A 25513-nucleotide genomic window follows, 5' to 3' on the forward strand; every position below is an offset into this window, starting at 1 on the left:
ATATTACCTGGTCAAAAAGTGTGCTTTATAGACCGATCTAATCTAAGATTGAAAGATAAAACATACTCAATTGTGTACGGTATTACTAACATGCTAGAGAGCTGAAATTTCCACACTGTAACATCTTATAAAGAAAATGAAGTGTTCTCGTGATTAAAGATGAAGTCATGATGCTGCAGTTACCGGGATTGAATGGTGATTTACTCGGTAAATACTAACAACCAAATCGTTAGGGTTGTGTGCATTGTTTTCGAAGACACATTGTCACGCTTATCACCAGTATACATGTATCTCATTCGATACTGCTCGGAAGCTATAAGCTCGTACTGAGAGTGCTATATCCAAAACCAAAAACGAGCAAGTCGAAAGCACAATGACAATGCTGCGTACGGGAAGTGCCGCGTTCGAGACGCTTCCTTTAGCCGGCAGTTTCAGCGTTTGCAACCGTCGTATACCAACAGATATTCACGGAGAGTCGCATCGGTGCTGTGTGTCACGCGATCTCAACGTGTTTCGATCCCATACGCGATAACGTCGATGACCTTGTTGTATTATACTCGGAAACTCGTAGAAACGGCAAAATTGCCTGTTAGCAACCATCCATCTATTTAAAGCCGATCGAGACCAAACGCAGTGCTGCGCAGTTACTAAATCGGCGGAAGGTGAGTCAAACACGCACAGCCACGGTCAAGACAAATTTCCTGAATCGGGAACAGTCCGTCGATTACTTCAATCGGTTTTCCGCGACAACACCAGAGCATTTCAAAGTTGGAAATCTAGCACAGGCACGCAACTACCAGCAATTTTTGCTCAGTAGCAAAACGTTAGGGGAGTTCTATAACGTCCCGGTATTGAGCTGAATCCACAAATTTCCTCAACGCGTACCGCTTCGTGGATGTCTGCAGTATTCCGGTGCTTTAAACAATGTGACGCACTTCGCATAAATTCTCCCGGTTTCACACACTGTGATATCAGGCATTCCGTTTCATTTGCACCGCCGATAGAATCAGAGAACACATTTCCCTCAGACAAGGTGCGGGCGAATAGAATCAGATTTGTAAATTAAATATTACATCGGGAAGATGAATAATTAAACTGGCGACAATCGAGATCATTCTCAGTTTGTTTCTACATTTTACAATTGAATAATATATTCATACTGAAATAAGCCCGAATATTTTCGGCCGACACTGGTGAGGTTCAAACAACTAGCGGAGAATTGAAAAAAATCATTGTATATCAACAATAGTTTGTTCCTATACAGTTCTATTCAATTCTATACCAGTTGCTGACGAGTGACGATCACCCCTGACGAATGTCGGCTGAAAATATTCGGGTTTATTTCAATATGATCATACTACTCAGTTATTATATTGAAGTTCTGAACCCCCAAAGCTTCTACGTTTCTATCCAAGACCACTCACCGAAATTCTTCCTGAAAATATGTACAAAGGCAACTGGAATCTTGAAGCATTGGTGTGCAAGGATAGATGGTACACAGATCCCGGCTCTTCGTCGGTAATATCCTCGGCTATCTTCGACAATAGCTTCCCGGGGTTATACTCGATGGAAAAAGGCGCCGTTTGCATCGACAGGGGTAATGTTACAGGCGGTGAAAAATCAAGAACCTGCGCACAGCGAGGTAACAATTAAGCGTGCTATAGAAGAAATCGGTATCGCAACGGCGGAAGGAAAAATACCAATCCGCAGACAGCGTCAGACTAAATAAGTATGGACGTCATTCTGGGAAGATATCTGCAGCACACTTAGATTCTGCTGACGCCTGAGGTACCAGCCGGCAATTCCAGATGTCTCATAGTCACTTTTTATTCCGGGAATGATCTTAATCCCTCCCATTTGTATCAATAAGGGACCGATAGAAAGGGAAACTGATACTTGCAGACGACAGATGGATTGCAACAGCGTAGCACCAGTAGCGCCCGACTGAAACAAACCACAAGCGAAACTAAATAGGTTCCAGTTTGAACAAATGGAGCTGCACATAGGGAAATTGCATATCAAACTAAACATATAATTTAAGAGACATTTGATGAATGGAATGGCATAAAATAAAATAAAATCCTAATTCACAAGATTCCATACGAAATATTCGCTACAACAGAAACCGGGGCGACGTTGGACAATCGCTGACCTTGAAAATTTTGCTAGCCTCCGGAGGTAATGTTAAGCTTTGAAGCACTACGGGAAATTTGAAAAAATTTGAAAGGTTGACTTCTTTCTTCGTCTTTGTAGTTTCGAAATGGAAAAGAACACCTTGTTGATCGTAACCCAACGTCCTGGCAAAGAAAAAAAAGAGTCTGAATAAGGGTGCGGAGCAATAAAATTGTTGTTGACATTAAAGATAAAACATCTCGCAGCATGTGATCGAAGAGGTCTTAAATGTATATGTGTGGTTATGTGGAATAGAAAGTTCCAATTGGTCGACATGGGTGGACGTATATACAAGTTCAATAATCAGGAAATGATTACTACAACTCCGATCCGATAACACCATTAATCTCGTTAGATCATGTCGGCAAATCCTCACCTACGGCAATCGTAAAACACTCACCCCTCTAATAAATTAACGAAATATGGAATTTCCAGACTCTTATAGCCTTTATCTTTCGATTTCACAATAATTAAACCTTTTTGATCCTCTTCAGAATTCGCCAAGTACGCTGAAGCACAGAAAAGAATTGTACTTAATTTTCAAATCGCACACAAAACGCGAAACCAAAAAGGGAACACTGTGAATTGATGTAAAAGTAATTCACATAGAGACCAGAAAATGACTGTAAAATTTGTAGAAAAACTAATAAATACAAAAATATGCAAAGAACAGTACAGGAACGAACAATGTGTGACGTCCAATTGAATTCATATGAATTGAGAGAGCATGCAGTATGCACAATGGAAGCATTTACTGCAGATATAGTAGGCTATATTATAATGAATCGTATCTTCCAGTATGCAAATAATCTCAGCCACCAATGCCACAGGAGATGCAAAAAACAGGCAGCAGCTGATGAAATGATCAATAAAAAATACGTTCTATCCAAAAGAATTTATTCTGTAACGCAACGGAAAAGATACATCTGAATCAATCATAAACCGATTCCATGTCGGTATTTTGAAGCCGTCAATCCTACACAGTAGCCTACCTACAAGCGTATCGTTCAGATTTGAAATTACAACAATTTATGGTCAACAATCAAGATAGGTCGCTCAAATAAGAGTAATGGCACTTGTTTTTACTACTCAAATACACATATCATCCAATTGCAATGTAAAACCCGTAATGACAGTCATTCATTCTAAATGGAGCATTTAAATAGATGCTTCCTAATTGACAGACTTCAAAATAAAATGACTGATCTCGAAAATGTCATTTGCAATAACACAAAATTCAGATACGTTAGATATAAAGCTGCGAGTGCTTTGAGAACAGGTCATAACATTTGGAAAAATGCAGTTCACATAAATTTGCATTGCATATTCACAATTAACACTAATTTATAGTAAAAAATCGAACTAGTTTGTCTACTGTCCTTGAATACAGAACGACAGAAAACGGCAGAAATATTAAATCAGGATGAAGGGTGAAGTTCGACTCCAATAATGAAGTCAAAATGGATTAATATTGCACAGCCGGTGACACAGGTAGCCGTCCATACATACAGCGACAACTGTAGCCTAGATACACATCGTCTAGTAACAAAATATATCCCACCGGAAAACGTCACATTCGCGACAAGCGTGAACATGGTTTGCGAATGCTTCAATTTGACTCGGTTGAATGAAATCTTAACAGCCGGATTTGGAGACGCTAAGCTGACGCTGCTTATCTGGACCTCGCGGTCCCCGGAATTCAGTAGAAAAAGTGGTAACGATTTTGGTTCGTCTGTGATGAGATGGCAATCAATCATTGTTGCGCGTGGCTAGCGTGTCTACAAGAGGAACTTACCGTAGCGAGTACGCAACAACCCAAAGTCTAAAAGTTCAAGTGCGGAATATAAACCGGGATCTGTAAAAATACAGTGAAGAGTTACTCAAACTACTACAGGTCAAGTACCAAAAATACCACAGCCAGAAAACAAAGGCTTGATAAACCGTGAGGTGTGCGAGCCACAGCCGGCGTAAGATTGGTATTTCAGTCGATTTGTTAATATAACTGCGGTAGACGCAATACATTGACTCCAATGCAATGACCAAATGAATGGCCGTAAATCATTCTTTTCAAAGCGCAAATATAATCATCACAGGTAGAGTTGGGACATTAATTACAAACTGTGAAAAGAAATTTCCTGATCCACTTGTTGTTTTTGTGCAACCAAATTCAAATAGAAGATGGCCTTCAAGGCAGTAAAGTTTACCGTTAGATGCTACAGAAGTTTTGACGCTTGCAATAAAAACATTACATTATATGGCCACCGATATATCGATATCACAACATGATTCATTCCGTTTGGAGAAGCATTCATTTGTGGGCTATCTACAATATGTTCCGTGGACACCATTCACATTTACCGGTATACGTTTATTCAACAACACTGAAATCAGGCACTAATTTCACCACAAGCATCCCCCAAGCCATAAAAGACCGTGATTCCATTAACCATTTATGGATAATTGCTGTTTCACATTCAGTAGATTGCGATATTGCAATTACATCTCCGAAAACCAGTTCGGTAACGAATCCAGGACTAACCATGATATGAAATGCTACATAAAACTACCTCTTCCAACTTTGTCGATGATATATTTTCAATCAATCATCAACGTACCTGAAGACACCTCCACCTCCACAGGCAGAATATGAAAATCAGGCCCAGACTCCTCATTCTGCTCTGTTTTTATCCTGATGAAAGCTGTGTGGTTTGCCTCCACCTGACCCATAAATCTCGCGCGTATTACTTCTCTTGTTTCATACGGAGGTATGGCCTGCGGACAGAACGATGCAATGACGTTAAGGAAACTCGTGTACCCCAAATCTCACATACTATATCATTCTTATTCCTTAATGCATCACCCCAATTGCGACTATACACCTCCCTCTGTCTCTCAATGTTTTAGCTGTTTTGATAGTAGTGACTGGTAATTAACGGAAACAGGATTTGCCTGGCATGGTTCAGTATGGAATGCAGATTTGTAACAGCCCTTATGATATCGTCACAGGGAGAGACAATTACCGCTATGGCGGTAACCTAATGTGATTTAACGACATATTTGATAAAAGTTGTTCAATTGGCACACATAATTTAGCCTGGCTACATTTTTTTGAGGACTTTGTCCACCATATTCCAATGAAAAGAGTCACACATGCCAGAGCAAAACCTTGATCATGGCCGTTGCTCAATAAAAATTGCAAGGAAGCCAAAAATGCATTCCTACAGTCAAACTACAAAGTGATTCCCTGTGAATAATATACTATGCTACGAATAGGCCAACAGGTTTCTTATATCCATGACTGTGGATGATCATGATAACATTGTATGGTTGTATACAGATAGATACATTATTTATAAAACATGTCAGCAGGATGAAATGTATTTTCGGTTGCTGAGAGAGTCAATGCTAAATCCAGGAAAGTTTGTAATGTGTGTGAATAATGTAACACGTTAACTGAATCGAATTGCAATGTACTAGGAATGGTTTAAATCCTTTCATGAGTTAATCTCCGATTGACAGGCAGGAGTAATGACAAATAGCAGCAGGCATATCAAATACCTATCAGTCATTGCACTATCGACAATTGATAGCACAAAAAAGGTTTGTAACTTAATCTCACGAGAAGACATAGCAGACCTCCTGGGGAGCACTGGAAACTGTGGTAGTCGGCAATAGAATGACAGATATGAAGGTGTAAGGGCAGCATTGTAAAATATATGGTTTCCACGGACATCCCGATGTTCTGATACAGTGACACAACTTTGAATATCCGGATTGTCGAATAGGATGATATTGAATTTACAGAACTACTTCAATTAGGAAATAATAAGCATGCTGCAATCACTTCTACACAAGGTACCATTTATCGATATCGTATAGGCCTAGGTCCTAAGGAATGAAGAGACTCTTGGAGGTACATAACTTCAATATACAGTTGAATAATAAGAAATGATATAAAGGTATATTTAATAATCCCAGTAAATCTCTCCATATAATGACATCATCTCACAATTACACAATGGGGATCATGAATACCGGCTCAATATTATATGGTTAAATAGTCATGACTGCTTTTGTCAGCCTGTATAAACACATGGCCCGGTTCTGTATCGAACCAGCTGTAGTTATAAGGAAACACGAGACTGCGCACAAAAAGAGCACCTAGGCAATAGAAGATGGTTAACGGTTGATCGGGTGCACGAGTAAATTACAGTGTGGTTTTCACAAAACCAAACTTCCTTCTCAGAAAGTAATTTCAGACACAATGGACTGACTCAACAATCAGATTTTTGGGAAAGCCGTTGGGAACGTCAGTTCGGTCGCTTAGGTCTAATAAGACTTGGGCGAACGTAGTTTCAGCACAGAACATTGGCATTAGCACGGAAACTCCATACTGTCATTTCCAATATATTGAACGTTCCTCAAAGACATTCAACGGTAAGCAGCATCGCCATAATTCAAGGTTAACATTTTCTCTGTGACAGACATTTATTTAATTGTAAACTTCCAGCTTCAAGAACTTGTCGCAGATAAACCAATTCATAGGTTAAAAAGTCATAGCTTGCCTTGGGCAGATTGAATAATACAAGCACTGTGTAAGACACCTCTTCAAGAGTGTCCATTCAACACGGCATTGAAAATCACAAAATCAATTATCCACAGGGAGGGAGAGTAATCTTTTTCAAATCTAGTACAAATCTTGTCATGTGTTTCAGTATAATAGGCATATTGGTACAATGAAATTTTCACGAATATTAGTGATGTGACATATGAACAATCAATAGTGTTGTACTTGCTTGCTTCGTTACGAGCGTTTTTATAAAACGTTTTGAAGAATTTTAAACTCAAAGATGCATATTACTTGATCAAATCAGATTGTGATGCTGACAATATATAACAATTTTCACGAATAGTAGTGATGTGACATATGAACAATCAATAGTGTTGTACTTGCTTGCTGCGTTATGCGCATTTTTATAACACGTTTCGAAGAATTTTCAACACAATGATCAAATCAAATAGCCTAGAACTATTTGATGCTGACAATATATATTACCACGGTCTGCATGTATACGAACCATTTATTACTGATAGTTTCCTTGCGCTGTACCCTTACAGCAGTGGTTCTCAACCGGCAGTCCGCGAAGCATTTTTAGGGGGTCCGCAACGCCTCAAAATAGTTGATAGCCTAATTTGTATTTTTCATTTCGCTTCATTAATAGTAAAACGCCACAGCTCACATCAACAGAATGACCGTCTGAGAATAAATATCTCACTGTGCAGACTCATTTTAATTGCTAAATTGCCAATAGCCAACTGATACAAACGTTTTGCTGTTTAGAGATGTTTTGTTGGGGATTGTTGGGGAAAAAATTGGATGAGTAAGGTCAATCACGGTGACTTTGAAATGTTTACAAAAAGCCATTTTCCATAATAACTTCAAGATAAGCTGCTAGATAGAAATGACCGGGCTTGAAGTTATAGATTTTTTTTTTAAATTGTTTGTCAATTTTGGTGCCATATTTGTTGTGATGATACTCAAATGTGTCGTCGGAAGCGTTACATTCGCCAACCACCTACATTTGAGGAAATAGATTTTCGGCACTAGTTCATATCAAATCGAAGGCGCAGATTTTCCAGACACGACCACGTATTTCAAGAAATGCAGTTGCAGAATTCGCTTTGAAATAAAGCCAAACCAATTTCTGCATGAATACTATGATCTTATTTTCGTGAAATGTCATTTTGTTGCTGTGCATCACTAAGCCTACAGTTATCATTTGCACGAGACACATTGACTATTGCACAATAATTAAGCTACATTTTAACTAAAACTTCGTGGGGGTCCACGGGGGTCCGCGAAGACAAAGAGGTTGAGAACCACTGCCTTACAGGATATACTGCCAAAAATGGAAGTTTGATTGTTTACATCCATTGACAATATTAATACTAACCCACTGCTCTTTATCAAGCTCGTGTTGGCCCTGCGGGAGTTGCAGTTGTAAGTATCCACTGGAACTATACATCTCAGTTACCTAAAAAACAAGAGGATGCCAAAAGGTTACGTACATTGCTTTTATGTGAAATTCATGAAATGAAATATTTTTTGTTGAAATTTTTCACGACATTATCACGACATTTTTGGAAATTCAAAATTAGATTGATAAAAATAGACAGCATGTCCAATACAGTAGGTAATTTCCTTTGGTAATTGTTAAATGGTAGCCAGAGCACTGACTGACATTGTCACAATTACAGGAATTGTAAACAAGAATGATTCGTCTCTGGGCGTGTGGAGTAAATTATCAAAAAGTATTAAAAGAAGAGAGTTTTGGGGGTTGTTATCCCTAAAAATAAACATGGAAGGGACAGTCGGAATTTATCTAATTCCATGGCATGTATACAATACAATCAAGAGTAGCCTCCCTAGCTTCGCTTGAACAGCTTCTTTTTGTAGTCCACAATCATATGATAGCTAAAACTCTCGAAATCACCATTTTTGGACAGCAAATGTCAGCATTGCCTAGAAGGCCTAAGGATTTTTATCACGGTACACAACAAAAGCAGACCTAAAAAGCATTTTGGCGAATATTGCGAAAACAATTCGGCAGATTATGGGTTTTAGAAGATGCTTAACCCCAGGGATAACATGATTACAGAACACATCTGTAGTAAAGTGTTTGCTTATGCTCCTCAATAGCCACCCGTATGCTATTCCTACTTACAGGGTACAAAAGGAGTGAAATTTTCCACTCTAATTAATTCCATCCAGGTAGAGAGATAAAATGTTGAGTCATTAGAAACTCATTCGAACTTACTGACCTGTAGCGTCTCGCTAGTTGGATTATGCATACTGATTAATGGTGAAAAGGTGCTGTTGATAGGAACTTTAGCACCCAAGTATGGTCGCAAGCGGTAAGGATTCGGCACGCCGATTCCAAAAACCTGATTGAAACAAAAAAGAAATTATTATTATCGTTAACCATCATCTCCCTAATCCAAGAGACTAAATATACAAAGTCATTCAGTTATTTCAATGCAAATATTTGATATAGCCTACGACCGTTGCGTGCAGACTTCAAAAGATACCAGCAGAATCATGGTCAAAAACGTTAGTTGCTAAGGTGATTGTGATTTAACACATCCTACACCAATGTGCTTATGCCTAACCTCAGAGACTATTTCATCAACTAGAAGAATTATGAGGCAATAAGTGCTTCCTTGCCGATGCAATGTTATTACAAGTCCTGATCGCGGAATAAGTGTATCGAATTACATCTTACATCGCGATATAAGGCGTCAAGGACAATCGTCAGTAAATTATTTGCTATTGTGTGTTGGTCGGCATCGAATTACAAGTTCACGAGATGATATTTATAGCAAACGCAAGGTATATTTGACGACGCTTTCTACATTTCCCGCCGTTTTCTGGAGCGGTCTACTGTCGGCGTCACAATCGTCATGTAAGGAAGGCTGGAGTTTCGTCGATCCATCAGCCAACAGCGAACGATCGTTGCGACGCCGCCTCTGACACACCCATCGCAAAGGACGTTCACGCCCATGGACTACCGTAAAGTCTCGGCTAATATAATAATAATATCAACGCCACGCAGTAAGGTATTGTATTGTGTCAATTTCGCGATTCCTAGTTACGCAGCGCGCGGAACATCATAAGATCATTGCGCGTATGTGTTGAAATCATAACACTGGACGCGCAACACGGTCACTACGAGTCGTTGCGACGCGAGGAGTTTTGGAACGCTCGCCAGATATGACACATTTACAAGCCGGCGGCAAGAACTATAATCGCCCGCCCAGGACATGTAATCCGATTTGAGCAACAACAGACCGAATATTAACAGGAAGGCATGCGGGCGAAAACAATAGTGCGTGGCGTGCAGAAGTAATTCGACACGCCACGGCTCCTGGCAAAGATTGGGTTGGAAGAAATCACACAACTAGACCAATATATCGTATCAATGTTAATTTCAAAATGAGAACTGACCAACTGGGTATTTTAAAACCCCTGGGATTTGACAGTCATTTGATGATATCTTACAGGGACAAAATAATATCATTGTTTGAAGTTGCCGGTTGAATTATTTGGTAAGTATTATGCCAAACCATGAACACTTCCGATCTCCAGAATCATTGACAAGCTGACATACTAACTTAAAGGGGCACTGCTTAATCGCGTCGAGCAACTGCGACGGTGAAGATATCGTGCCATGTAACGGGTTAAGCAGCCGCGGCAGCTGGTCTTGCAGAAATTTCAATAAATTGCAGCTCCATTACGGTGGAGTTCTGAAGGAAATGGCCGCGGCCAAAAATTTTTGTTCATTTTTACCTTCAATTTGAGACCATATCATTTTTAGAGCGCAGTGCCCCTTTAACACATGTTGATAAAAATAATTTCATTCTTCATTTTTTATTAGTTATCAACTGTGATAATTGCTCCTGTCCTGGGTGGCTCGACTCAGAAGACTTTGTCATATCGAGCCTCCTGTCCATCTTGCATGTCGCATTTCACTGTGTTACATTTTTGTTGTGTGTTGTTGATATGTAATGTGGACGAACAAAGATTCTCCCTCTCTCTCTCTACATTAGTTTCAAGCTCAGAGAAACCTGCATTATCTTGACCTATTGATCATCTTCGTAGGCTACTAGCGAAAGTCATGGGGCTCCCCATATCCACTCTAATCAACCATGACACAAGTCATAACTAGAAACATGCTTCACGCTTTACCATACTAAAGGTTCAATCCATTGTAAAGCAGCTAAAAATTCAATTTTGTAGTTAACGTTTTGGTTTTTCACAAAACCATATACAAGATGCCCTATCCCTTGGGCCCCCGCAAGTACCTTTGTCCCACTGTATAAATGCTGTAAAATGAATGGCTCACAGTAGTTCGAATAAGGTTATGCAGAAGTATAGCAGTATCCTCTCTCTTAGCAAACTGTGTCTTTATATGCAACTTACCATTTAATGAAGCCAAAAATTGGCTTAAGGTCTGAAATTTACATATCAACATACATTTGTGTGTATGATGAATGTTTATGATCTAGCTCAGTAAAACTTCTGACACTGCATTCAATGGCATCAATTTCAGGGCAGAGTCAAATTATCATAACCACTTACCTGATATGCATGTGTACCATACATTGTGTTGATAAACAATGTATTTTCCACATTCCCGACAACGCGAGCAAGGAAAACCACTTCGAAAGAGGTGTTACCTCCAGGTGGAACAGTCTGAACGAACAGAAGCATTGCCGGTAACAAATGCAACCCGTTCAGTTCGAAAATTTCATGCTGCCAGTAGCAGTGTGATCACTTGTAGGGATTGGCACACTCAAGTTGTCTGTTTTGAAAATTTGTCTGGCTACGAGCCAGGTATGCTTGACTGGCACACCTTACTTTGCAACACTGCAAAGAATTTGCTTGAACCATTGGTGGAAAAGGTGAAAGACAACGGGATCACAGGCGAACAAAGTCTCACTGATGAAAAAGTTGTCAAGTGTGGACCATACTGGCAGCATAAAATCATCCGCACATGACTGACTAACCTTTTTATCGAAAAAAGATGCGTGAAAATGAGATGTTCGCGCTGATATTGAACTTAGGTGTAAATCATATTCCTTGTGTGGATTACGAATATATACCGTCCGTAGTTTTGGCATTCCGACACACCTGACAGTACAGAATTCGTTAGACAAAAATCATGTTTTTTCCTTGGTACCATCCTGTTCCTATTGGAAGCAGGCCGTACCTACCCAATGCTGACTTGGGTAAAGCATTGACAGCACTACACTAGACAATGGACGTATTGTGGCTCGTTTTTTCCAGTTTCTTGGTGAAGTGCGGAAATAAGCAGGTGACAGACCGGCCAACTCAAACTGAGTCCCAATTGACTTGTAATCCACAAAACAATAACTTCATGATCTATATCAGTCGTTTCCAGATTTTATCGACTCATCGCCCCCCTCCCCACCCATTATCTTGCTTGTCATTATTTTATCCAAAACAAAAATTAGAGATAATCAGTAATGAAGTAGCCTACTTCTACTTTTTCATAGTACTAGAGTAGGTTTATCAACTTGTATAACTTAGTATTGTTCGTATTCTATTTCAACAAATTTTTGATGATGAATTACAACTTTTTGCCAACTATATTGTCAAGTGAAAAGTAGCTTTTGGATGTAGTTCTGCAACACACTGCTACAAAGTTGAGAGTATTCATCAGCAAGCATTGAGCCGCTTTACTATCGACATCCATCGATTAAAAATTGAACATGGCAAGAAGTATAGGCTAATTGACGGAACGTTCAAACATTTTCGCCACCTTCGTATGTCCATCCCAATTGTCAGTTCGTTTTTTCATACCATGTCTCTCAAAAACACCCTTAGGGACAATATCGCCCACATTGGGAACCAAGGATGTATATAAAACTTGACCCAAGTCTGAAAATCGTCATTTTATTCAACAACGAAGTCGAAAAATCGGACATAAACTGATAAAAAATTACATCTAAATACTACATGCATGCAACAAATAGATACTGGCACCATACTTTACGAAGTATATGCATTTATAGCCTACATATTACGATGGATACGATATTTAAATCATCACACGAGTCCATACCAAAGAAATCCACATATAATTATGGATGATCAAACACCCTAAATGAGTTTTCTTTCAAGAAGTTGAGTTCAGAAAATTACACGTGGTCAATTAGCAGCAGTACGATGTGAACTCAATTGTTTTAAATGACTTGAAAACTGGAGAATCCGGATACCAGGGTTGAGGCGTTGCACGCTTCACCATAATACTTCCATCCAGCTTGGAACTAATGGTCAGCACTCGCCCGTTCCAATTTACCAACAACCAAACACAAGATTTCCTATACCAGAAATGCAAACTTACTCGGTGTCGAAGTCCAAAAACGGTGGTTCAAACCTTATACCTCCGATTTGGGTATTTGAATTTGAAATCAGATTATCTCTGAAATAGAACATTAATTCATATCACAAAACATGACACATATCAATATTAATACAGTATCCAGAAAATAAATCAAGAGAAGGAGCCTACAAAATGCCTGATAATAACCGGAAAAACTCATGTATGTCTGTAGGCTAGCTAATACTTAACGTAATTCTCGAAAATAATACGAGGTAAGTAGGCCTATATTATCCACCGAGATATCTTGTTAACACCAAATCTTGCCCAGCCTACTTGACCTATCTACTCAGGGGATCTATCTTCAGGTAGGTTTCAAGGAGACACCGAATTGAGTCTTTTTGGGATATGACCCTGCTATAGTGCTATTCATGCGACCAGTCGTGGTATACTGGTTTAAAGCTCTGGTCGAAGCATCATATTGGAATACTAGCTTGGATGTTCTATCGTAGCAGAGCCAATGGGCATGTGTTGAACACAAATTTGTTTCCCAGCATTTATCAAATGACCGTCATCAAATTTTGGTACATGGCCCGCCATTAAAAAGTGTATATCACCCCCCCGGTCTACACCAGTGGTTCGCAACCTTTTTCGACTCATCGCCCCCTTATCAAACTCGACATATATTTATCGCCCTCATATTTTCGTATCCGAGGAAGATGACATATAAACGGGAAATTTATACAGGTAACTCTGATCGCTGGTAAACTGACCAAAAAATCACGGCATCTGAGGACACTTTGTTGCAAGTTGTCTTTTTTTTTGGTCAACTTTCACGGCAGTTCCAGAATAACCCATTTTTCACTTTTCACGTCTACTCTGCGCTGGTATCCGATTGCTATGTAATTAAATATATCTGATTGAACGTTTTCGCCGTTCATACATTCCCACCCCCTGTTTCTCAAAATTGCCCATGATGGGAGCCAGTGCCACTATGCCATTGATATATTATAGACAAGTTGAAAACTAAAAAAAAGAGGCACCAACTTGAAATTCTGAGAACCGGATGTCCCTCCGTATGGTTGCTGCTTAGGAAATAACGAGACATCATTTAAAATCTTTCTTGGTTGGAAGTCTGGATCTGAATTTAAGTGAAATAAAAATCAAAACATGAAAAGTCTCTTTAAAAGTGTCAGAGGAGTACAAAAACACGGTGTCTGTGTTCTTTGCAGTACTCACTGATCACGATATAGTAAAAGACAACAACAACATTGCATAATAATTGGTTTTGGTGTCAGAAAACATGATATAGGCCTCCGCCTATTGTAGGACAAAATCAATATTTGCTCGGCTAATCCCATACATATTATATTACATTCAAATCAGTCAGATTACTATAGCACAGTTTTGGAGTACATGATGCCAAACTTCACATGCACAATTAGCGTATATCAGGAATAGAGCTAAATGTAAGAGATCTAAATGTAACTACAGGTTGACAAACTTGAGTGCACTTTTGACATTACACAACCAACAAATGAATAGTACCTACACTATTTCATTCCATTCTAGCTGGAAATGAAAAAAATCATACCAAACATGTCATAATGTGAGCAACCAATGAGTACGGCAGCAATCTTATTTCGCTTCAATTCAACATTTTCGGTGACCTCTGAGCATTTGAATCTTACAGTACATCAGCCGATACAGCATCATTATGATCATGCTATCCTGTGACAAATTGGTTTTCCAACATAGGCTAGAGAACGGTTGCAATAGTAACCAGTTGGTGTTATCTATGATTCATTACAAAGTTTGATACTATCCTGTTATTATTATTAATAACACTAGAGAAAATTCTCAGAAAAGAGTTGAATTTTGCACTTCAATAAAAATCAGAAATACAAAAATATGACCCAACACTTTTTTGTAAACTGAATTATTAAAAAGAAATACTTTCATTTTCATCACAATTACTTTACTCGCTTTCAATCTTTAAAAATTCAACAACAAAATGTGAAATAAGGAATGGAAAGATGCGTGTCGTATGTTGTATCGGGATAGAGATTGCGTCTCCGTTAAGTCATGAGTAAAGACATGGAATTCATGGCTATGAGCAAAAGCATCCGGGAAATCTATAATTTTCATTTACTTTATTGTAGAGAAAAAACTTTAATTATTTCTATTCAAGCTGTTATTAAATTTGTACATCAGGCAATTTTAACATCACTTAAAACTCCCAAAGAAAAGATATCAATAATGAATCATCCATTCATCCATGGCCTACACTAGGCCTACCATTCAAGTCGTTCAATCTGGATATTATAGGCAAGGAAACAACAAATATACATTGTTTAATTGATGAGAGCAAAACAACTCATTTGGAGTAATTTTTCCAGCAATTGTGAGTAAAAATCAAGCGGTATCATTTTCAATGCGAATGACAAAATTAGATTATAGAGCATTACATATAAGCTAGTTTGTAGGTATCTGATGACAAGTCAAACTTTATGCACGGATAGATGACATGCCATTTGGCTTCTGTTTCATTATTCCTTCTTGTTCTCGGATAATGCATAGTATCATTATTCAGTCATGGTAATAAACCTTTTCCTGACTGATATTATCTCGCTAAGTACCTGGCCATAACCTCATCGCAAAGAGTATCATATACCGTATTCACCATCACGTAGAAAAAAACATTGACTATCATTTCAACTTCACTCCACATTGTTCCATTGCTATTCGGCATGACATTTTTCCAGGGCCTAACAGTTTGAGCTAGTTGAACCAAACATTAGAACCAGCAACAGTAGCCGTCTCCAAAATACGTTACCTAGTACGAGAATAGCGGTCAGCAATTTATTAAATGCTTCAGATTAAGTTGTAAATGCGCAAACATAGTAGTACACATACATGTACTCCATGAATAGAACGTTTTTTAGCTTACGCATTTGATCGACAAACAAAATAATTGATATCAGTCAACAACAACGAACAAGGCTGAAAATGCCTCATTAGAGCCATCTATAGTGCAATTAGTCTTTTTGCAGCTAGCTTGACAACTGTGCATCTTGATAGCCTACTTGATTGCCCATATGTGAAAATGATATCTGCAGTGACTTAATCTCTTGCATTGCGAGTTCAACATTGAAACAGAAATTATCTTCCAATTACCAAAGATAGGCCAGTTAAAATAGAATTTACATTTTATCTCTTTGGTTCTTTATTTAACATAAAAATCTCTATAGATATCATACTACCACCTCCAAGAGATTATTACTCAGTAAGTCAGTATGATATGTAGGATAGCCTATGTAGGATTGGGCTATTACTGTGAAGTACTAACATGACATGCTCAATTCCACAAATCCAATCATACAATTGAAACTACATTACAATTGAAAATAAGTTGAAATGGATTCAAAAACCTTAAGAACAGGCCTTCCTTAAGATAAAAGGAATGCAATGAAATGAAATTATAAGTTATGATTTCATCTTCAGATACAAGTTACAACGACATTTCTTATTGCCAAAATTGATCAACATTGAAATTATACTAATGGCTTGTCCAATGTCCTACTCCCTGATCAGCACGCCTGGACATATACCAAATATACCAGTACACCTGCTGCTAAAACCAGTTGATTTTTCATAATTTGCCTATTGTCAGTATAAGGCTATCTTTCATCAGAATTTATTTTACCTGAAACTATTTTAGGGCCTTGCGCGATGGTCAGCTGGTTCAGTGTTGGTTTTCATGACGTTACACGATATGCTAATGTACAGCAGTAGCAGTATATACGACTCAGTTTGGCAAAATTCGAGGCTGCACCGCGGACTCCTATGCATTTTCTATGAATCCTATGCATTTTCTATGGATCTAGAGTGCTTCTCTCAGTGTGGTTAATATACATCCAAAAATTACTTATACTGGACAAAATCAAGAATGCCAGATTTAGTATTCTAGCAACAAAGCAGCTGCAGTAGAAGTAGTATACAAAACTACTTGAGTAAGTATTACAAGGGGTCTAAAGAGCTTCAGAACCACTGATCTACACTGTACAGTAACACACAGTGTACATTTTATTAAGAAATATTATCCATTCAATCCTAGACTGTAGTAAGGAAGGGGAGGGTCTCTATCAAACATAAGTCCTAATTGTCACCTATGATTACATGCAGTATTTTAAAATCAAATCAACCAATAAAATCATTATCAACTGGACGTAGCACATTTCCGAAGTCATGATTACCCCACAACATTGTCACCAAGTGTAATGAATTCGGTATGGTTGAAAAAATGCCAAAGTATCATTTATGAGATGGATAACAGGCATTATATTCTTTGTGGTGAAATAAACGGTACATATTTGAACTTTGACATCTTGTATTCTGTTATGACGTCATATTGAGTGATACTCCATTACTCGACTCGAAGCATGTTACGTAATTCAGAATCGAATCACTCAGGTACTCGATTTTGCGCAGCCCTAGTTTTGCATAGCGTTGATAATAAAGCATCCAAGTGGAAAACAAAGGTGTGGATTTGTATGTAACATATTGGAATAATTTGACTGGTCCGGCCCGGGAGCGATCAAAACTTTTGAATCTGGCCCGCGACCCAAGTGGAGTTTGACACCCCTGATTTAAAGTAAGTCAATGCCGACCCTAGTATATTCATACTCCCTGTATAGGTTCGATCGTAGTATCTGTGGGTCAGCTAGGATGAAATAAATCCCTGTGTCGGATTTTACCTGGCATAGCCTACTGCAGTAACTGCACGAGTACACGTATAGGATTTGTTACCCGGATATGTGAATTGGTAGTCCTTGATCATAACCTATTCAAGCATTATGAAAGTGCTTCCAGAATCGAAGAATTGATAGAACTATCAATGATGTGGTCTATGACTCTGTGCTAAGGCACATGATCAGCTGCAGAACTCGCTTCACTCAAGCTTTCAACTCAAATGAGATCAGTTGGAAACATGTCAATCGGGACGAATGGTATTCCGGTATATATTATTCCTCATTTCTATTCATCGAAATCTCTAGAACTGGCTTAATAAAAATAGAGATAGCACTGATCTTAAGATTGAATTTTTACACTGCAACTGCTGTTTTATATCTACTGAAAAGACTTGCATCTTTGGTTTCAGATGAAGGTTGTTATTTCACTTGCTAGATTTCAAGCATCAACCAGATTTGCAACAGCATTTGCCCACACAGTTAGTAAAGAGAATAAGATGGAATATTACCAATATAAAAAATGTAATAGCCTAACTACCTTATTTAGATTGTAGATTAATGGCTAACAGAACAGGACATGATATAAAAACATATAATTGTTTACAATACTAATCAATAAACGTAAATAAGAATTACCACCGAGAGCCTATAATCTGATAGGTAAGAATGCTTTTAAAATGAAACTAGTGCTGATGTACCACATGGCAAATGTTAAATGTAAATAGAGAGCATATGGGTTAGAAAGCACTTCCAAAAATACACTGCATTGCAGCAATTGCAGCATTCCCGAATAAAGTAAGGTTGATCACTGATCAGCCTCCAACTATAGCTCACACTGTCTGTAAATTTACTGCATCAAAGCAGACACTTTACGTATTTGAAGCAAAATATTGCATCTCAAGTAATATTTTGACAGAGCCTAGGATTATTTATATAATTAATGAGGGATAACCTATTGATCAATCAAGCTGGCATTGCCTGGCAATACAAATGAAATGAATAGTCCTTTGGACCTTTAGCCTCATGTAATAAACAGAACACAGCAGATCAGTGCAATTAATGGAATTATTTAAACAAATCCGATCTAATGCTGCAGCACTAGCGATAACATCAACACAACATCTGCCAGAGAAATAATCATTTCCTTTAACTGAGCTACAGAAGCACTGTGCCAGGGATAAACCCTATAACATTATACCAAAACTAGTAAGCATAAGTGTATATATCTATATACTTGTTTCTAAACTGCAAGGTTCCGGCTTGACATGAAGATCGTGAGGATCATATCGCCGGCACCCGTCTATACCGTTATAGAGCCAGTTACATACTATTATTATTGTGTATGTGTTTTTTGTTTTGAGTATTATTTTTTTGCATACTCATTCAGTCATTCTGTTTATTCCGGTTGACGGAGAAATAAATCTCTCTCCCTCTCTATTGTTATTATTCTGGATGCAATTACTGTGAATACGAGCATATTTGCACTAAATAACAGATACCCCCAACACAGATGAAACTTGACAATTTAATATTGTCTTAAAAAGTTTAATCAGTCTTAATTTTAAGACAGAATAATCTTGACAATTTGATATAGTCTTATAAAGCTGAATCAGTCTTAATTTTTCAGACCGAATAATCTTGACAATTCAATATGGTCTTAAAAATTTTGATCAGTCTTAATTTTAAGACTGAATAATCTTGACAATTTAATATGGTCTTGAAAAGCTGAATCAGTCTAGATTTTAAGACCTTATTTTATCAGTAAAACTAAATTTGTTGAAAATGAGACCAAATCTTCTCAATGTCTTAAATTTGAGACCAACATTACAAATTATTTTTTGTAGTGCATAATGCTAAGTGGGTCAAGTCCTGAAAATGCTGGTATGGATTCGGTCCGGCGACTAGTTATAGGCATGCTGTGCTAGTGCGATTTCTTATTCTGAATTTTTGACGAGTGTACGAGCCACTATAATATTCTTCAACTATAAAGTGGTCATCGAATTATTCATATCATATCAACATATCTTCGATATATATAACACTGAACTAAGCTGCTTTTATCATGCGCAAGACGGTATGTGGAATAATGTCATTTCAAGTGATTAATCAGGTCATCTACATCGCACATACATTCCTATCAGACAAGTACGAAGTATGTAACGGTAGTTAGTATATTCCGCGTTTGAACGCTAAAAACAACAATATCAACTCACCTTGTCCTGAAATGAAGGACATACTCTGAAAAGCTACCAGTACTTGAAATACAGCAGCAACGCAGTTACATAATCCCATTCCGATATCTCGTTTATCGCGTTTTCCTCGCGTCGCCATATTCCTCCCTTGCTAAAACTTTTACCAACTGGCGCGAGACGCTGACCCGAGGAGGGTTGGTTCGATTATGTTCACAATAAGAGCAATTCTGTTCACAATAAGAGCAGTCTCATGTTCACAATAAGAGCAGTCATGTTCACAATAAGAGCAGTCTCATGTTCACAATAAGAGCAGTCGTTGTATTCACAATAACATCAGTCGCAGCGCCACCATATCCCCCGGACACGATGTCCGAGTGGCAACATAGTCCGAACACAACCCAGACATGATGTCCGAACACCCCCAGACACGATGTCCGAGTGTCAACGCAGTCCGAACACACTCCTGACATGATGTACAAACACCCCCAGACACGATGTCCGAGTGTCAACGCAGTCCGAACGCACCCCAGACACGATGTCCGAACCCCCCCAGACACGATGTCCGAGTGTACACGCAGTCCGAACACACCCCAGACACGATGTCCGAACGCCCCTTCTCCCAGACACACCCCAGACATGATGTCCGAATACCCCCCAGACATCCTCCAGACACGATGTCCGAACTCGCCACGCCCCAGACATGATGTCCGAGTGTCAACGCAGTCCGAAGACACCCCAAACATGATTTTATGAACACACCCTAGACAATTGATATTTGAACACAGGCCGGGGCATGATGTCCGAACACGATTTTCGATTGGCGACGCAGTGCGGACACACCTCAGTCATGATATCCAAACACCCCCAGACATGATGTCCAGAGTGTCAATGCAGTCCGAAGATACCCCAGACATGATAATACAATAAGAACAGCCATGTTCACAATAAGAGCAGTCTCATGTTCACAATAAGAGCAGTCATGTTCACAATAAGAACAGTCTCATGTTCACAATAAGAGCAGTCATGTTCACAATAAGAACAGTCTCATGTTCACAATAAGAGCAGTCTCATGTTCACAATAAGAGCAGTCATGTTCACAATAAGAGCAGTCTCATGTTCACAATAAGAGCAGTCGTTGTATTAACAATAACATCAGTCGCAGCACCACCATATCCCCCGGACACGATGTCCGAGTGGGAACATAGTCCGAACACACTCCTGACACGATGCCCGAACACCCCCAGACACGATGTTCGAGTGTCAACGCAGTCCGAACACATTCCTGACATGATGTCCGAACATCCCCAGACACGATCTCCGAGTGTCAACGCAGTCCGAACACACCCCAGACACGGTGTCCGAGTGTCAACGCAGTCCGAACACATTCCTGACATGATGTCCGAACATCCCCAGACACGATGTCCGAGTGTCAACGCAGTCCGAACATACCCCAGACACGATCTCCGAGTGTCAACGCAGTCCGAACACACCCCAGACACGATGTCCGAGTGTCAACGCAGTCCGAACACACTCCTGACATGATGTGTGTTCGGACTGCGTTGACACTCGGACATCATGTCTGGGGCGTGGTGAGTTCGGACATGGTGTATGGAGGATGTCTGGGGGTGTTCGGACATCATGTCTGGGGGGGGGGGGCGTTCGGACATCGTGTCTGGGGAGTGTTCGGACTGCGTTGACACTCGGACATCATGTCTGGGGGTGTTCGGGCATCATGTCAGGAGTGTGTTCGAACTGCGTTGACACTCGGACATCGTGTCTGGGGGTGTTCGGACATCATGTCTGGGTTGTGTTCGGACTATGTTGCCACTCGGACATCGTGTCCGGGGGATATGGTGGTGCTGCGACTGATTTTATAGTGAATACAACGACTGCTCTTATTGTGAACATGAGACTGCTCTTATTGTGAACATGAGACTGCTCTTATTGTGAACAGAATTGCTCTTATTGTGAACATAATCGAACCAACCCTGTAGGCTGACCCGGTGCTAAGCGAAACGTCGATTCCAGTAGACGAGCATTGACTGGTGTAAGATAATAGAGGAAATAAACAACCCCATTTCTTCGGTGTATTTTGGAAAAACCAATGGTGCGTATCGCAATGGTAAACTGATATAAAAATATTGCCACCCATTCCTTGAAGCCAGAACCGCACGTTCGGTCTTCGGTGTCCGGATTTTCTCACGGACCCACTCGTTGGTGTGGTCGACGATCAGGTCTACATTCGAGTACATACAAGCAGATTGTACGGAATATATACTTCTCTGCGCTTCAGATTACCAAACCACGATCTGATATACCTATTTTGCCTATTGGTCCATCGCTCATTAAAATATTTATCAAATTAATACACCACAAGATTGCAATATTATGAAAAGATAGGAGGGTTACGACACAACTTGGAGTAGTCTTTTATTCAGACACCCACCGTGACCTCCTACGGCATTCATCGCTTCATCCTTTGTATGTGTATCTTACCATAACTGTTACTTTTAAGATAAGATAGGAATAATCGTCAGATTACATTTTTATCTGAACAAGACGCACACAATGTACAATGCGACAGGACACAATGCAATGTAATGAACAGATAGGAGGATGCCGATCGACCAGTTTCGGTTGCAGTTGCGGTTTGGCATCCACCGCGACCAAGCGCCCGATGTCGCAGGGTTCTTTCTTCGATGTTTGCCTCTATTCCGCTGCTCTTTGTTGCTCTTTCCATTCCTTGTAAGTGCGCACTTTCATGGGGTCTTTTTTCCGGTTTTTTTTTCGCCGTAAGAACAGCGACGCGTGGGAAGAGGAGTCCAGAATAACCTCCGTCGCGGAATCGAACCCGCGCCGCCCGGGCCACAGGATATGCTGACGAATTCTTAGCCTCGAGATGTGCGACTTACATACAAACTATCACGTAGGCACGTGTGTTGATAAATTGCTTTTATTTAACGCAGGAAGCTCATCCTTTTGCCTTGCAGGCATCGGAGATCTTGTCACAATGACTTCACTGGATTGTACTCGTGTAAAACGATGGCCCCCTGATAATTTGTTTTGCTTTTCCAGGCCTATGGGACAATTTGGCAATGCAAGGATGACGCAAATAGGCAGGACATTTTCTGGGTCCGAACGGTTTCTCTTTTCTAAAATCATTGAGTTTAACGATATGATCATGATAACCATTAGGCAGAAATATTGATAGAATGCAGTGCTTTTCAACCTGTGTGATGGTAGGTAGGCTACTAGTGCGTGTAAAAAATATTGCAGTACAGTTGACAAATGTGGCGTGGATGAAAATTGTGCATCTATATTTTTCTTATCCTGCAATAACACCATGTCACAAAATTTTGTAAAAGTTTTATGTATTGTGTTTTAGTATTCCAAACTGATAATTAAAATAACAAAAATTTTCCCGGATGGTCCCAAATTTTGAAGAAATGTCAATTTCTCTAATTTTTGTAGGCATAATTGCTCTGTATTAATCCCAATAATTCTTTCTTGGGTGTATGAAAACGCTAATGAAAAGGATAATATGAACAAATATAGCTTACTCGTGCATCAAGTAGGGGAGATGTGGTACCGATGGATCAAAAATTGCAAAATGATCTCTGGCCCTCAAATCTTCAGCCGATAATAGCAGATCTTTTGCTGTCTCAACACTTCGATACGAGCTCTACCTATCGCGGACATTTACATGAATATCCGCCTTTTCAAAAAATATTTATAAACGTTTAAAATATGTTGCTCGAATGTGTCATCGGTCCCCACCCGGTGGGTCCAAAGGCTCACGACCATGGGACCTATGAGACATACGTTCAAAAACTCAAATTTGTTAACTTGTTTTGTTGTGTACTATAAGCTAAGCTACAGCAAGCCAATGAAGAATGTTTCGTCGTGACCTTCAAGAATAAAATGGATTATATCAACTGAAATGTTGGCATAAAATCATGTTTTGATTTACGCCTAAACTTACAAAATTAATGCCAGATACATATTACCCGCAAATCGACATTTTGACTTCCAAATACCTCGTCATGGCGATAAAACACCACAGGTAGCCTAACTATGATTTACAGCCTATATATATATGTAGGCGGGTTTCTGTTGCTAAGTGATTAGTTGGTCCATCTATTTTGCTTGATTTGGCTATGGTACCATAGGTCCCCCACCCCATAAATATTGTAATTGACTTGAAAATAGTCCACTCGAGGATGGTATTGATTCAAAAAATATGTGCCATTATATACCCTGATACAAGCCCTATACTTCACATCAAAAATTATGGCAGGTTTGTTAGTCTGAAAGGTGATATAGAAAAATGCAAATGTCGATCCAAATTTACTTTACACCCCCTAAAACGTAAATCATTTGTCACAGACCCCATAACTCACGCAGGTCAAATTTTTTTGCATGTGAGGAAAGATTCTGCCAGCATGTAATTGTAGACAAATTCACGGAGAGTAATCATGGAATTATCATAGAGAATTTTTCATGTATTTTGGGTCCCAGTGATCCATCGGTACCACATCTCCCCTATAACAATGCTTTAAAACTTTTAAACACTTTAAAATCGTCAGAAGTGGTTTTGTTGTGTGACTTGCGTCTTTGAAATGAGAAATCTTCTCTTACTACGGACCACAAATAACACCATGTAACAAAATTTTGCAAGATTTTATTTGAGTAAGAATTTTTATGTGTTGTGTTTTGCTATTAGAAACCAATCACTAAAATACAAAAATTTCTCCTGAAGTGTCCCTAGTCTTTGAAAAATGTCATATTTTCTGATTTTTCGTTTTACTGAATATATTAATAATTCGCATGATTCCTTATTGGAAGTACAAACACACTAACAAAAGGAAGGAATATATGCACAAATGTTGGCTAACAGGACCGTAACTGCCGCACTCCCAAACTCCCAATTGTGAGGGGGGGCGAGCTCGAAGGAGGGGCCAAAATTATTTCGTGAATTAGCATAAATTTTGAAGTATTTTTTGAAAATTTATTTAGCTTTTTCAAAAAATTTTCGCGCTAGGCATGATTTCAAGTCGGCATTTTTCTTGATTATTGGGTCCTCTTCCCCCAAGAAAAAATACGCAAGATTTATAAAAATGGGCATAGCGGCGTTGGTCATTACTGCGCCACGACGCACCAAGACACACAAAGTTTTAGGCGTTGTAATATGCGACTTTAAGAAGTGTGCCGGAACGATCGGCAGCCAGAAAACCTTGGCCGAAAAGGACTGCCCCTATGCTGACCGAAAGCTTCGTTACAAAATACATATAGGTTTAATTGTCCATAAGCGCCAAAATGATTGGCGCCGAATGTTCCTGTCTTGGCAATCTGAACCTCACAAGACAAATACCATCCCGCTGGAAAAAATTTTATGCCAGTGAAGAAATACAAATTTGAAATCGTGTGCGTCTTTTATTTTAGTACGTTTATGTGATTCTATATTTTTGATGCAGCAGACTGGAGGTAACGAAAT

At 39.2% G+C, this 25513-nt stretch overlaps 1 protein-coding gene across 1 annotated transcript in view; it reads right to left on the reverse strand.

Annotated features, from left to right (window-relative positions):
• The window catches only part of LOC145457748 (transmembrane protein 131-like), a 46005-nt gene extending 25823 nt beyond the window's left edge, over positions 1–20182 (reverse strand). The window contains exons 1-13 of the mRNA XM_080336023.1: positions 20041–20182; positions 14124–14217; positions 13101–13178; positions 11740–11863; positions 11312–11425; positions 8995–9117; positions 8127–8207; positions 4788–4944; positions 3968–4027; positions 3734–3904; positions 2573–2681; positions 2153–2297; positions 1425–1628 (exon numbers count right to left, since the gene is read on the reverse strand). Of these exons, the coding sequence (XP_080192149.1) occupies positions 1425–1628; positions 2153–2297; positions 2573–2681; positions 3734–3904; positions 3968–4027; positions 4788–4944; positions 8127–8207; positions 8995–9117; positions 11312–11425; positions 11740–11863; positions 13101–13178; positions 14124–14217; positions 20041–20158 (1578 nt within the window). The 5' untranslated portion in view covers positions 20159–20182. The remainder of the gene's footprint in view (positions 1–1424; positions 1629–2152; positions 2298–2572; positions 2682–3733; positions 3905–3967; positions 4028–4787; positions 4945–8126; positions 8208–8994; positions 9118–11311; positions 11426–11739; positions 11864–13100; positions 13179–14123; positions 14218–20040) is intronic.
• Positions 20183–25513: the final 5331 nt, after the last annotated feature.

Source organism: Botryllus schlosseri, chromosome 15 (assembly GCF_051294905.1).
Source record: "Botryllus schlosseri isolate E-star chromosome 15, Bs_hap1, whole genome shotgun sequence".
Taxonomy (NCBI): Eukaryota; Metazoa; Chordata; class Ascidiacea; order Stolidobranchia; family Styelidae; genus Botryllus; species Botryllus schlosseri.